Source organism: Anabas testudineus, chromosome 17, assembly GCF_900324465.2.
Source record: "Anabas testudineus chromosome 17, fAnaTes1.2, whole genome shotgun sequence".
In the NCBI taxonomy this organism is placed as follows: Eukaryota; Metazoa; Chordata; class Actinopteri; order Anabantiformes; family Anabantidae; genus Anabas; species Anabas testudineus.
In genome coordinates, this window is record NC_046626.1 from 20,918,481 (window position 1) to 20,933,199 (window position 14,719).

The 14,719-nt window shown below is 41.2% G+C and overlaps 1 protein-coding gene across 12 annotated transcripts in view; it reads left to right on the forward strand.

The window, feature by feature from the left end:
• LOC113172001 (partitioning defective 3 homolog) overlaps positions 1-14,719 on the forward strand; it is a 179,438-nt gene that overhangs the window by 55,322 nt on the left and 109,397 nt on the right. For all 12 annotated transcript variants that reach the window (XM_026374766.1, XM_026374770.1, XM_026374767.1 and 9 more), the window contains exons 3-5: positions 5,359-5,542; positions 9,077-9,264; positions 9,799-9,942. In XM_026374766.1, coding sequence (XP_026230551.1) covers positions 5,359-5,542; positions 9,077-9,264; positions 9,799-9,942 — 516 coding nt within the window. The remainder of the gene's footprint in view (positions 1-5,358; positions 5,543-9,076; positions 9,265-9,798; positions 9,943-14,719) is intronic.

The window sequence follows — 14,719 nt, forward strand, 5'->3', positions numbered from 1 at the left end:
AGAATACCAAACTGTAAAGATCCAGTATCTTAATCGTTCCACCTGCTCCACATCAAAAAGAGTGAGTAAATGCTATTGTTGTTTTGTGTTGATGGAGTCCGGCAACTCTCCATCCAGTCCAAGTCCCGTACAAAGACAAGGGAAACACCTCAGTATATAATAGCAGCAGTGGATGGGAAGTGGCAGGAGATTTATAGAACATGTGAAATATAAAGTAAACACAAAGAGCAGTAAATCACCACAGGGTCTCATATGTTCAGTGCCACCGATGGGGTTTTTTAGTTGTGTCAGAGAAATGGCCCCAATAAGAACTCTAATAAGAATCTTTAAGTCCAGAACAGTAAGACTGAAAATCAAGAAAAATGAATGTTCTTCATACTCTGGAGTATTACTGTCTCCATCAAGCAACCTAATAAATCAGTTTAATTTATGGAATATGTGATTTACGTGTGTGTGTGTGTGTGTGTGTGTGTGTGTGTGTGTGTGTGTGTGTGTGTGTGTGTGTGTGTGTGTGTGTGTGTGTGTGTGTGTGTGTGTGTGTGAGCAGCTGATTGGCATCATTCTTCTTGTTGTTTGTCACGTGACTGTACTAGGTTGATCTTGGTAAAACATAATGTAATTAAATGTCATAAAGTTGGCCAGACAGTTACTGACGAATCAAACAAGCAGACATCATCTCTTATTGGCCATTTATCACAATTTATTTTACAGCTTAACAATTGATCAATTAACAAACTAATTGCCATCTCAGTTAGGCACCCTGCTTCAAATCTTAATGTTGATTTATGATTTAAATGAAGCAAACCTTACTCGTGTGAGCCAAGCCTTGTCATTTGATACCATTTATGGTTTGGTTCCCTTTGTCTTTTAATTTCCACTGTGAATGATAAGCAGATTTCGCCCCTTGATCAAATAATCAGTCCTCCGCTCTCTTTCATTTTATGTGTCTACTATGGTTTAGATTAAATAAATCAGAACAAACGGCATGCAACGTGGTGCTTGACATGAAGGAAAATGTGGTTATTGATGTAATATAATTCCATCTGAAATTGTAAATGACTTGACGTTATATTATTTGAGGGGGAATAAATCAAACGGTCAACAGATAGATTTAACAGCTTGGAAAGATTTATGCTTCAAAGTCGCTAGCCAGAAATAAGGCAAGTGTAATTTTTGGATGGCCGAAGCACATAAGCTGGGGATTTCTGATGAAATAAAACTGGGCGATTGCTGATGTGGTGCAAGCAACGACTGTGTCTTGCTAAATTCCCTTTTGAGAGACCCCCGGTTTCCTCTCTCCATCCTTGCTGCCAGCGTATTGTTGTAGCCAGAGTTATGACGATGATTTATAAAGCTGTAGGTGACCGCTGAAACGTGGTCCGACTCACACTTTCCTTTGTAATTTACGTTAAAATGATTGCTGTTCGTTCAGTTGAGAGGGATGTGTGTGCACAAGTGGACTGAAGCTTATTATCTGTATAAACCATGCACAACACACCCACACATGCACACACTTTACACAGTAGAGTTTAACAGCCTGCTCATAACTGACCACAACTGTGGCTCTACGACACAATCAATTGGTGCTGCGAGAACGTGTGATCAGCATGTTTAATGACAAAAGTTAAATATTAGACCTAAGGTTTGATGGTAAGCAAAAAGGTTTCAATCTATTCATCTTGAATCATCTGGCTCCTATTGACACAGTTTCACAGACCAATCAACACATCATTCTCTACACATCCTGCTTTCCTGAGGGAAAGCCAACTCTGTTGATTGGTTGTCACCTTTTTCTGAGTGTGTGTGTGTGTGTGTGTGTGTGGGCGGTGATGGGTGGTGATGGGTGGCAGCAGTTCTCCTGTGGCGGGGTCAGGCCTTGTCAACAAACCTCAGCAATTAGCTTTGAGGCTTGAGGCTGTTTTTATAGCTCACAGACACACAGTTCACTCTGCGAAACACAGAACAGACCCCGCATAAAGTCCAGAGGGAGCACCTGTCAGTCGGATCTGTGCCCTGTGATGTTTACACTCAAGCATATTGACTTGCATTGATCAGACAACACACATTAAAACATCAGTTTCATTATGTGACCGATGGTTTGTTTACTTGTCATTTATGCTTGGCTAAAACCAGAACGGTAAAAAAAACTTCTGTATGTAAAAGTAAATAAAGGAAGGAAATGCTGACATTAGCCGGACTGATTAATAAGATATAAGTGCAGGTGACACGTTTTCAGTTGATGCATTTTTTAGTAACTACATGATGTTTCTTCAATTTTTTTCAAGTTAAAATAAAAGTCACTCATTATTTGTTTCTGACCGCTCTAATAGAATTACTGCTGAAAAAGAATCAAAAGTTTATGAAACATATTTCCCAGCAATTAACCGAAGGCTGCAACACTTGGCACATTTGTCTCTTATCAGCTTCCTCCGGGCCAGCATTTGTTTTTTATTACAAATTCTTTATTGCCATGTGCTCATCTGCATATAGATACATGTATTGTATGCACATTATCTCATGCAAACACCATTTGTATACGCTGTAGAAAACAATGTAATGCAAATGTTTTCAGTGGTTGTTTCTGGTTTGAAGTAATTGGATGATGTGAAGCTTCATTTCCCTGTGGCCAAATCCAGCTTTTCCAGCAGTCCAAGAATAAGAGTGGAGCGTTCTAGAGAGAACAACAGTTAGAGAAACTTAATCTTCTTGTAATGTTCTCCTGTTTTCAGAGACATGTATCACTGGAAATGTGTAAATGATGTTAAGGAGGTGTCCAAATAAGCATTAAAATTAGGAAAATCATTGTTAAACTTTTAGATTTAACTGTGAACACCCAAATCATATTTACTGTACTGGGTTCATTATTGCTCCACTGATTATTTCTCCCTTCAATTATATCTGATTGGCTCAAGGTTTGGATGCCTGAACACAATCAGCTGCAGCTGAACTGATTAGTGTGTAATAACAACCACATGGGCTGTAAAAGCACATGTGGCTGGTCGATGGAGGGGGGTGTTCTGCTTCTTCTTCTTCTTCTATGGCGTCCTCAGGGAGCAGGCCAGGAGAGGAGAGAGGGGGGGTTTGCTGACTCAGCTGTTCTGGCTGAACTGAGCTTTAATGAGGGAAGACTGGAAAACTCTGACAGTCACACACAGGACGATTTATTTAGATGTGTGTGTTTAAAACACACCGTCACAGAATCAGTTCTCCCTTGCGCCTCACTTAAAGTCTCACACACACACACACACACACACACACACACACACACACTCTGTTTTTACTCTGCTTTCCTTTCTCTTCTGCACACACTCTCCCTGCAGGAGTCTTTCACTTCACGTTCCCCCCTCCTGCCCTCTGACCTATAGTACCCCCATTACAGTGTGTGCGTGTGGGGCTGTAGTAAACTCTAATTTGAAATGAATGTGTGCACATTTATGTAAAGAGGCTAATGGGGAAAAATGAGTCTTCAGGTCTGTAAATGTGTTTTAAGTGTGTGTGTGTGTGTCCTCGAGAGCGTGTTCCTTTCACCAGGGTGCCTGTCCGGTGTGCTATAAAACTCCACAGCTCTCAGACTAAGTGTGGCTGAAATGAAGGTTTAATGTGCTGGAAAACTGGTCATTGGATTTGAATTGTGTGTGTGTTAATGGATCATGTGGGTGTATCTGTGTCTCTGTAAATGTAATCGTGTGTATGCACATTAAACGTGTCTCTTTCCATTTGGCCGTTTTGTGCATGTTTATGAAGTGTGTCGCTGGGTGTTTCTCTTTAGTCTGATTAAGATGAAGACATATTTTGGAGGTGACTTCCCCCTTTTACATTTAAAAATATACACTGTTAGAAGTAGGCTCCTAAAAACAGGCTCATGTGTCACAATCTGTGATTCCGACAGCTTCTGTAGATCACTTAGCGGTTAATGCTGCAGCCATGTGCTTAGCTCTAGGTTACATCCCTTTATTAGGATTCAGTGAGCAGTGGGATTGTGGTAATAGAAGCAAGAGTTCCACCACCTCCGTTGATTTCATTTGTTTATTCAGTGGTACTTAACTTTAGGATGTAATGGTTCTGAAGCGTTCAGGCACCGCAAAGCACTTTGAGCCCAGTAGCTGATTTTCCAAACTGTTGCTGATTTAACAAAACACTCCAACTTAAAAGAACACACACACACTATTAATCCAACCACGGCTCAAAAATCTAAATCCTAACTGAGCCACTGATTTGGAGAATCATTACACCCTATTTAACTTACACATGTGTACGTGAACAATTCTAATTGTGTCTTTGGGCAGAAAAACAATCATTTATCTCATAGTAAGTTCTGATTCTGGTTCAGTCTGAGTAAGAAAATAATCAAATGCCAGAATATGTTGTTTGATCACAGGGTAAAATAGAAAAAGGTTGACATATGGTGGGTGTGCTATCATCTGCTGATTGTTGTGCTCTCAAACAGGAGTCTCTTTTGCACCAGCACATTACTTTTTCATTCCTCACTCTTAAAGATGTGAGACTATTTCATATTCCCAGTACTCAAAAGAAACCTGTAATTTCCAAAGACATCAAAAACATCTGTTTTTCACACACTGTTTATCTTTTTAACATTTTCCCAAAGTGAAATTATTGTGTCTGAGTCAGTTTTCCATCAGCTGCTTCTTGCCGCGGGGTGTTTGGTCAAGATTACTTCAAAGTTTTTCTTTGGTGAGGAGCTTGTAAATAAACACAGATTGAACTGCGGTGTTTTCCTGGAGATGTGGAAGCTGTTGAACTTCCCTGCAAGTCCTTTGGGTGAGATGTTGTGGGTAGACTTTTTGAGTAGGGGCATCATCACAGTCCTGCTCCTACATCCCCTCTCACCACGAGGGACAGTTGGATCACGTCCTGTGAACAGGATGGATTTTTCATTTTCTCCTCGGCTAAGTGAATCCAGCTGAACACACATGTGGGTCTTCCGGGAGAGGCGCAGGGACAACATGAATCTCATCTTTAATCTAATAAATGGGCTCAGTGGAGGCTGGAATTAATCATATCTGTGAGTGGGAAAATCCTAAAACGTAAGGATGTGGAGGGAAAGCAAGGAGGTATTTTGAGTGAAGGGAGAATATGATTGGTTGTAATAAGCACTCTGGTGCCATAAAATCAAATGAGGGTCTAAATCACCTCCATATTGCTTTTCACTGTATGTGTGGTCCTCATGCATTTGAGCAAAGGCCCACCGTGTTTTCTTTTGGCTGTGCACTAATGTTAAGACAACTACCTCCTATTTCATGTGCTCCCAGTGACTGCGCCTATGGTTAAACTTTGATAAAGTGTCATTTGCCTACAATCTTTTCTGATGTCTCCTTTTTGTCTTCCTCTGTGCCCCAGTTGATAGCCGTGTACGATGAACAGGAGCCACATCATGGAGGCGACGGTACCAGCGCCAGCTCCACAGGGACCCAGAGCCCCGACCTATTTGCTGCAGACCTCAGTGCTGGCAGTGGATCCTCTGCCTTTCATCCCTACCAGACTGCCAGCGAGATTGAGGTCACACCCTCTGCCCTGCGGACCAGTAAGTCCCAACATTGGTGTGGGGGAAGAACGAGATCAGGCATAAGTGCTGTGTGCATCATTTGGAAATTAATAATTGACTTGCTTCCTCCTATATTCCTCTTAAATTACAAACCTGTTGTCTTCATTGCTGTCAAATGTCAGCAGCTGCAGTAGTACACAGCAAACTCAACAAATTACCTTATCACAGCCGCGGTACCTTAGCCCTGTCCATAAATTCTGTTAATTGGACAGGAGGTCCTTTTTTCAGGCACAGATAGCCATTTGATCCCCAGCCAAAGTGGCTAATTGGTTCTGTTTGGTGCCTCCTAAATCAAATGTGACGCTGAGCCCGTCCACCTCTGCAGTTTTGCCGGCCAAGTCTCTTCTTCTACTGTAATTACTGTGAGTTTGGACGAGAAACCTTGTAGATGATTTCTCAATTTGGATCGAGCAAATACTTAACAATAAGCAAACACAAACTCACAGATATATACCTACTACTACTGAGTGTAAGAAAGTTCAGGAGTTCCTGATGGCTGCAGGACAGTGTGTAGTGAGATGAAAAGTCCCCTTGAGATGTAAAATATAGATTTTGTTGCAATAAAAATATATTCCTATTCAGAATAAGGCCGTTTTAGGTATCTGGTATTGATTTTTATCACTCTACCAGTTTCACTATCATGTCTTTATTGAGAACAACCGTAAAAATCTCATAGTACTAATGGAAAAAGTATGTGAACCCTTGGAAATACCTGTTGCATGACCTCAACCTAACTGGAGTCAGGTGCTAGCATACCTGGTGTCTTGTTAAGAAGTTTGATTTAGTTTGGTGGTCTGGAAGCTTTTTGACTTTGCCGCACAAGAAAAATATTCTTATGTGAGCTGTACCTGGCCAAAAGGAGCTTTCAGAGCTTTTCAGAGCAAGTAAATGACCATGGCCAAGACCATGTTTAACGACAGCACACTCATGTAGAACACTAAGCACATATTTTACATGACATAGTTTAAGGAGAAATGGTACTTTACACTGTGTCAACATTTGAAAACTAGAAAAACATTAAATTAGATTAAGTACACTACATCACCTCCACCGTCTGCTGCTGTTCATCAACTGATGATTGTGATTGAGCATCTCACCAGCTGCCTGATGTTATTTCTCCTGTACACTCTGCTGTAAGTAGGAGTGAGTCCCTTGATAAATGTGTTATTCTTTACTTTTCCAGAATATGTTTGCACCTAACTTGGTCCTAAAGACCATCTTTAAGTGTGATTCTCACAACTTTAATAGATACGGATGCTGACCTTTTGGTTTCTGTTCTCTGCATACATTAATAGACACACACACACACACACACACACACACATCATTGAACAAATAAAAACAAAGTATTTTTAATTAGCATCTTTAATCAGCACTAAAATAATCCACTCCAGTTCACTAATAACTAGGGAATTGGCATGAGCACCATAAACATAGCCACCACTAAAATCAGTTTTTGTTTCTGTCGTACACACACTGACACACACACACACACAAATACAGTGCACGGGAGGTCACTTCAGTTTTAATTGGATTTCTCGATGAAATGCAGAATACGAATTTGTAGTAAGAAATGGAAATCTCTGGCATAATCACACCTGCCAGTTACGTCCAATTTAACCATCTCCGTAATAAATTCTAACCCTGCTTAATTGACATGAGTGAATATCATCAGCTGAATTTTAATGGGATTTAAGAGAAATGTCTGCCACAGAATAGAAGGAATTAGATTTTCTTTCCACGAGTGCCTAATGAGAGTAGCTTTCAATCACTGGTTTGTGTTGGACGAGATGAGAGGCGCTGAACTGTGGGTCTTGTTCGCCCCACGGACTCAGAAGAAAAGCGATGAAGCTTATTAAACAGAACGTTCTTTTGAAATTCGCAGATGGATTGATGTTAGTTTCTTGGCTTTGTTCAACTTAAAACCTCTAAAGATGAGAAAATGCTGATTAAAGGACAGCATTTCTTTTATGAACACTGGAGCTTTGCAGATACCAATTTGAAAAATGAATGGAATTATTACTTAAATTTTGTATTGTAATTTCATCTTTTATCGTGGAAATGGAATGAACAGAAAAAAAACATTTTTTGTTACAGATTCACAAGTCATTATAGTTAGAAGGTTCTGAGTTAATAACTACATCTTTATGGAAGGCAGCAGCAGCAAAAATCCTTCAATTTAACTTCTCAAAGGCAGAACTGCTACAGTACAGGATGTTATTTACACACACCGACTTTTTAAATTAAGTTAGAGCCTTTTAAGGTTCTTTATTCGCACAGACAGAAGCTGTGATTAGGTTAATCAGCAACACGACCTAAAGCTGTATGCAGATTAGGGATTAAGACTCACCACTTGACGCTGGCGTTCAGCTGCAGAGCTGTGGCCCTGTGCCCCATTGCCTCCTGGGACTTGGAGTTGTGTAGGTGGTGTTGAGACATGTCAGGACAGCTTGCACTCTTTCCCTCCTGAACTCAGCTTCTCAAAGTGTTGCTGCCTCCCACGGCTCAGAGCTGTTTAGGTCCCACGCTCCGGGTGACCCAACGACAACAGTTAGCTAAGTACAAGCGTACACACACACCCATGGACACACTCTATTAACTTTCACACACACACAGAGCCACTTTGGTTTGGATAAATGCACATACCTGCAAACACAGTCATTAAATATTCTGTGACCGTTGACCTACGACTCATATGTTTGTGTTTCTTTGTAGAGTGCAGGGACATAAACAGGGATGTAAACACTTGCTCTCACAATACACACACATTCCTTTAACTGTTGACTCAGACATACTGTTCTCATCAATAACAAATACTCACCATCATCCAAAACATCTGACAGTCTGATGTGTGAGCAGCAGGACATCCTGAAATAGAACATGGGAACATGACACTTGTATCTGTCGTCCGAAGACACTTTAGCTTTTTAAACAATTTCAGTTTCTACATCGTCTGTCCTGTGTGTCCACCGGGGTGCCTCTTCAGCCAATCAAATTCGAACAAGTGGGAGATTTTGAATGTTGAAACGCTGTGTATGAGTACAGGCTTGCTGGGGTTGTTATTGGACCAGCGCAGGCTTGTTGGAGTTGTTATTTGGACCGTGGCCCACTTCCCACACAACACAACTTTTAAACAAAGTGAAGAGTTTTAATGGAAGCCTGAACAGGCTCTTCCTCATATTGTTGTTCCCACACAGTCTTCCCCTGTGTTATGAGGGGATGCTCAGTAAAGTAGAAACTAGAGCTGCCCAATTAGACTTTTACCGATTAAATCTGATTAATTCACAACTGAATGAAAATGGAATCTCAGTGATTAATTACCTTTATTAGCCCACGTTGTCTGAGGAACAAAATTTCATTCATCCTGAACATGTTATTACATTTTTATCTGGAGTCTTATCAGCTACTGCACAGTGAGGGGTATAATTCTTTTTAACGTCACCAGTGTGGCACCTTACTACAAATAAGGACATATTTTCTTAGCTTAACTTTCTTTTCACCACTTTCTCTCAGATATGCCCCTCCACGTCCGGCGCAGCAGTGACCCCGCCCTGCTGACCGTCAATGGGCCATTTGTCAGCAATGAGTCACGAGCCCAAACTGAAGAGCCACCATCAAGGAAGAACCCAACCCGCTGGTCCACCACCGCTGGCTTCCTGAAAGCCCGTCACTCCTCCGGCACCAACAGCCTGGAGAGGAAGGTAGGCGTCTGGGAGGTAACAGCAATAAGCTGCCTGCCAAAAAGGAAAGAGTTGACATCTAGCTTCATCTGACACGGCAGCATCACCCCGATAGAAATGTGCTAAAAGCTTCTATATATATAAATCTAGTTAATTTCCTTCGATCTCTCACGACCCTCAATCCAGAAGGCTTCATCAGAACTGATGAAACATCCTGAAGGATTTAAAGCAAGTCCAGTTGTTACTGAACAGCAACCATGACCTGGATGACTCAGACTCTTTACATACATTTTTATCCCTTCCATTGTTTCTGTACTATACACAGGAAGGTGAGTCATGGCAGCTGGATCTCGACCTCTTTCTCCAGTCCAGTTGACATGATTCAGCTTCCAGATAAACTCCCTTAGATAACTGATGTTCTTTAATGACTGTGAATGAACTTTACACATTTTAACGCTGTTAAGAAAATAAACATCTACAAAAAGATATCCGGGTACATTCTTGTCACGACAGAAGTGTTTAAATGTATTAAACGCCTTGCTGACGCCTGTACAGGGTAAAGGTTTGGACACATACCGCAGTCTGCCGCGGGACGCAGGGACCTGGTCCAATCAGAGAGAGTTTCAGAGAGAAACGGCCCGGTCATCCCTCAGCGCCAATCATCCCATGGTGGATCGCTGGCTGGTGAGACAAGAACAGGTAAGACCACAGACTAGTAGATGGTACAACAGGCTATAACAGAGAGAGTCATCTATACTTACTAAAAAAGTGTGACAGCTAGAGTTTTAGAAGGGATTATCGCCACATGTAGTGATATGTGATGATTAAAAAGGTAAAGTTACACATTTCTGGATCTTTAATTTCCCATTAAAAGAACAACACAAAGTGCTATTGGTGACTTTGTTGTAAAACCTCATGTGCACTCTATCTGTCTTTTATACTTTATGGTTTGACACGAAGGAAACACTTGATACCTCAACTATCCAGCCTTCTGAGATTTACAGCCAGCCTCACTCCCAGGCAACCCATCAGCCCTAAGCGCTGTGAAAGCCTGTCTGAGTGGCCTAGATCCAATCCAGAGCCCGACCCAGTTCTATCACTCCCCTGGCCTTCAACGAGGAGGTTAAATAGTGAAGAAACCTCTCCATAAATCCCCAGCGACACATGTTTTATAGAAGAATAGCATAATGTTGACACAGTAAATAACATAGGCCATATACAGTACATATGGTCCTGTTTAAATGGATATGTAGAGTACTGCCAGAGCCGGGTCATGCACACGAAAGGGGTTAGTTGACGTCTTCTGGTGGGAAGTAAGAGGGTGGTATATTATAACATATTGATTGGCGCTGGTGTTTGATGTGCATCACACTGGCTTTGTATGTTGTCTAAATCTACAATCACAGCCTTGATAATAATTTACAGAAATGGAAAGGCTCCGCCGTCTTCTCATGGGGCTTAAGAGCCTGACCCACCAACACTTAGGACCAGCAGCAGGCTGTAAGCGGCCAGCTATAACCTGTAGTATTTGTGGTTTGCTGAGCACAGTTAGCACTAATCAGCTCTTATCAGGGACCATTTGGTCGATCTAGCGTGTTGAATTTTTACATTTAAAGTTAGAAACAGAGCTAACTGACTCGCTGTTCAGCCAAGTGAATCCCCGATTTATTTATTTAGTTCACTCTCTGTTTTTTACCTTCACCTTTCTGTCTCCCACATGCAACAGGCGTGTGATGTGCAAATGGAGGGAGAACCTCACAAAATACTGCACATATTGTACATGGTGGGGATTAGCTGACATCTGTCCACAGTCTGTGCTGGTCCAACTTTTAACAAGGATGGGAGTGACATATTAGTCAGTCTTTGCTGGTGCCAGTTAATCTTAAAGGCTTAGCACGATCTGAAAGGCTTAGTTTTTAAATGCAGTACATAATTTATACATACATTTTGATTTATCGTCTTAAGCACTTAGTGACTTCATTAAGTTCCAACTAACTAAACTTGTTAATATTTTTGTTGTTTAAAAAAAAATCCTCTCTAAACGGGCTCCTCCACTGAGGGGTGAAGTGTGCAACCATCTATCAGAGCGTAGATCTGCCCCAGCCTCAGTAAGGTTTCTGTATGACGGGAGTTAAGTGGTGGAGGTCACTGCAGAAGGTGTAGTCAGTATTAATGGCCTGCTGAAGCCCATCTGCCCTCAACTTACACACTGAAACACACATATTCCACACCATCCGCCCATTCTGCTCATCGCCTCTCATGGTGTCTCTGACAGCCACATTACTCTGTGGCCTCACCATGGCTGTGCCTGTCTTATTTAATGCTGCTTTTTCTGTGTGATAGTGAGAGGCTGCTTGTTGACTAGGTGTCATGTAGTGGATTCTTGTGTACAGGTGGTGTGCGCTTGAATGTGTGTCTATGTGGTGAGACAGAAAATGACACGGTCGCATGGCCTGAATCTGCTCTAGGTGACCGTTTGAGATGTCATGACCTGTTGTTGTGGACCAGTTTTGTTTATAGAACCTCTCTGTGTGCTGTCACTGGTTCATGTCTCATTGATTTCCAGCTCCACTTAGCTTAGTTCCAGGAAGGATGTTGCAACTGTGCTGTGTGATGAGAAAAGCCTGGTTTTGTTCCAGACTTGATAATCAAATGAAACAACAAATGAGATTTACCAGACTAAAGAAAAAATCCATTACAGTGTACTGTAGATTACAGACCAGACTATTGTTTTCTTAATACATTTTTAATTTAATTGCTCCTTAGATTTTATTCAGCTGTTGATGGACAGATAACAGTCATCACTGTATTGTAGGGTGGAGCCGAACAGTCAGAGAAGACCTGTTGTAAAGAAAACTCCCACTCTGACCACTTTAAACCTGTAAGTTTGACAGTACATCACTGACACTACATCTATGGACTATACGTCTGATACTGACAGAGCTACACCGCCCAGCTTTCATGCCAGCACTGTTGCACTTGTCTGTGCTGGGTCGCTGCAAGCAGGCAAAACTTTATTCACAATTCATTACAAGGAAAATACAATGCAGTTCACAGAAAGGCAAAGAACATTAAAACTGCATAAGCAGAGTAACTTCAAAGTATGACCGAGCCCATGGTTCAAGATTAAAGTTATACTACAAAAATACAAGAACCATCAGCAGTCTCTCTCCTTCTTTTTAGTTCTGGCTTTATTAGACGTTTCATACAGAAGGACTTGGTTAAAAAAAAGCTTCACTATCACCCAGATGTCTTCAGTTATTCTGTCTAATTAGACATCTGCTCAGGTTTATGATGGGTGAAGCTATGCAGGGAATTACAGTATGTGATGTCAGAAGACTCCATCTACCGCTGTAATGATGAAGAATGATGACGTTGTCCCGCCCTGAATGGTGCCTCAAAATTGTCTTCTGAGTAAGGAATATGTCAGTCATTTACTCTGGGGATGGAGGTTTAATCAGGCAGAATAAGAGGAAATACTTAGGTTAGCATGGCTGTGCAACCTTCACTTACTACCTCTATCACCTCAATATGTCACTAAATAGATTTGTTTTTTCATTTTAATCAGTTATTAGCCATTATATGACTGTTCTGTTCAATGCAACAGCTCAGGAGCGTGTAAAACAGAACAACAACATGTTGTTGGTGAACTCAAATGCGTAGCGACCCAGAAAAGAATAAAAGAAATCAGGGCTGCACATCACCTTTTGTTTTCCCGATGATTCATTTGCTGATTGTTCTTTGATTAATGGTTCAGTCTATGAAATATCAACAATGGAATTTCCTAGAATCAGATGTGAGGTCTTAAAACGTCACGCTTTGTTTAACCAGCTGTTCAAGACCTGAGGATTTTCAGTGTTCAGTGTTAAAAAGAAAAATATATTTAGGGTGGAACCAGTTAACATGATTACACCAGATCCATTGGTTATCAATTGTTGATTTACTTCCTGTCAGTGAATCCAAATCTGTAAAACTGTGGAGATAGAAGCAACACACAGGAGGGACGAATACAACAAGTCTGTTAAAAGAAATATTCCCCAAACACTCAATGGCAGTGTCATGTAGGGATGATGATGGTAGATCTCATCAATCTCAGTTACGCTGTAGTGCAGCGATGACTTGTATCTGTTAGAACCTTCTACCTTCTTCATACAGAGCAGACTTCACCAACGTTAACTTTATTGACACACCATCAGAAGATGAAGATATTTTGGTCATAAATAATTTTACTTATCACATTTATAGTGATAAGTGAACATGGAAATAAAGGAAAACAAAGCCACATAATTTATATTAGTATTAAACTTTATTAATATGAACATTGACTGGGGGCCACTCCATACTAGAGGAACCTCCATTATGGTGACAAACTAAACTCTAAAACTTGTCTTAATCACACACGCAGTCTCAACACTAACTGAACAACTTGAACCTACAAACTAACCAAAACCATCAGTTCTCACACTCGTAGCACAAATCATAAATTCAGAGCAGCCATTTCACTCAGGTCGTTACAGTATATTTTTTGATGAGTTCTTTCCCTGCTCACAGTTATTCTAAGAAGTTTCCTAAATCACTCTTAGTCCAGGACTCTCAGCTGGGACTTGTTGGACTAAGTTAGAAGCTCTCTGAGAGAATACCACCCCTGACTTTGTACATCATCCATCTTTAATAGCTGAACAGCTTATGCATTCTTTCTAAACTCAAACAATTAATTACAGCATAAAAAATATTCTGTTAAGACACAATTAGCCTTGAGAGCTATTTTCAATAGTTTATTAAACCCGTTTTTTTAGCTTATAACACAGAATGGTTTGGGAGTGAAGAATGGAAAAGCAAGAATAGAAAACACAGTGATTTAATTAGAATAGAGGAGCATTGAATGATGAATTAAGCAAAGCAATTTCCTCAAGTTAGATTCATCTTATCTCCCTAGAATACCATGGAACAGAGGAGTATGAAATGAAGAGAAGAGCGTCTTATAATGAAGTAGACCTGTTTTATTCGGGTGGAGAATTCAGTTTCTCTCATAACAAAACGTACAGAACAGGGCATTGCTCTGCACTGAAGTGAACCAGATTGAATCGCATTGAAATGAATGAAACTATTCTCCGTTCCCAAGTGGGGTTATTGTGCGCGCCTGCTGCAGCAGCACCACTGGCTGCCTGATACACAGCACAAAAATTGAAGTGTGATAGGTTTGAGCCGCATTTCGAAAGCCTCTAAACTCCCAGCCCCCTTTGGCAACAGGTAGGACGTTGCCATGGCAACAGCGGTCTGTCATTCAAGCCTGTATTAATGAGAGTTGGTCGGAGGTGCTGGAGCCGTGTAGAAAATAGACATCTGCACGGCACTGCCATCTCCGAGGGTGTGTGCCTGTGAGTCGCACGAGTGTTTGTGGGTTTGTGTGATTGTGTTCAGTCATTGTGGCGGCACGAGTGCGTACGTTCGTGTCAGCCATGGACTGGGTTGCAAA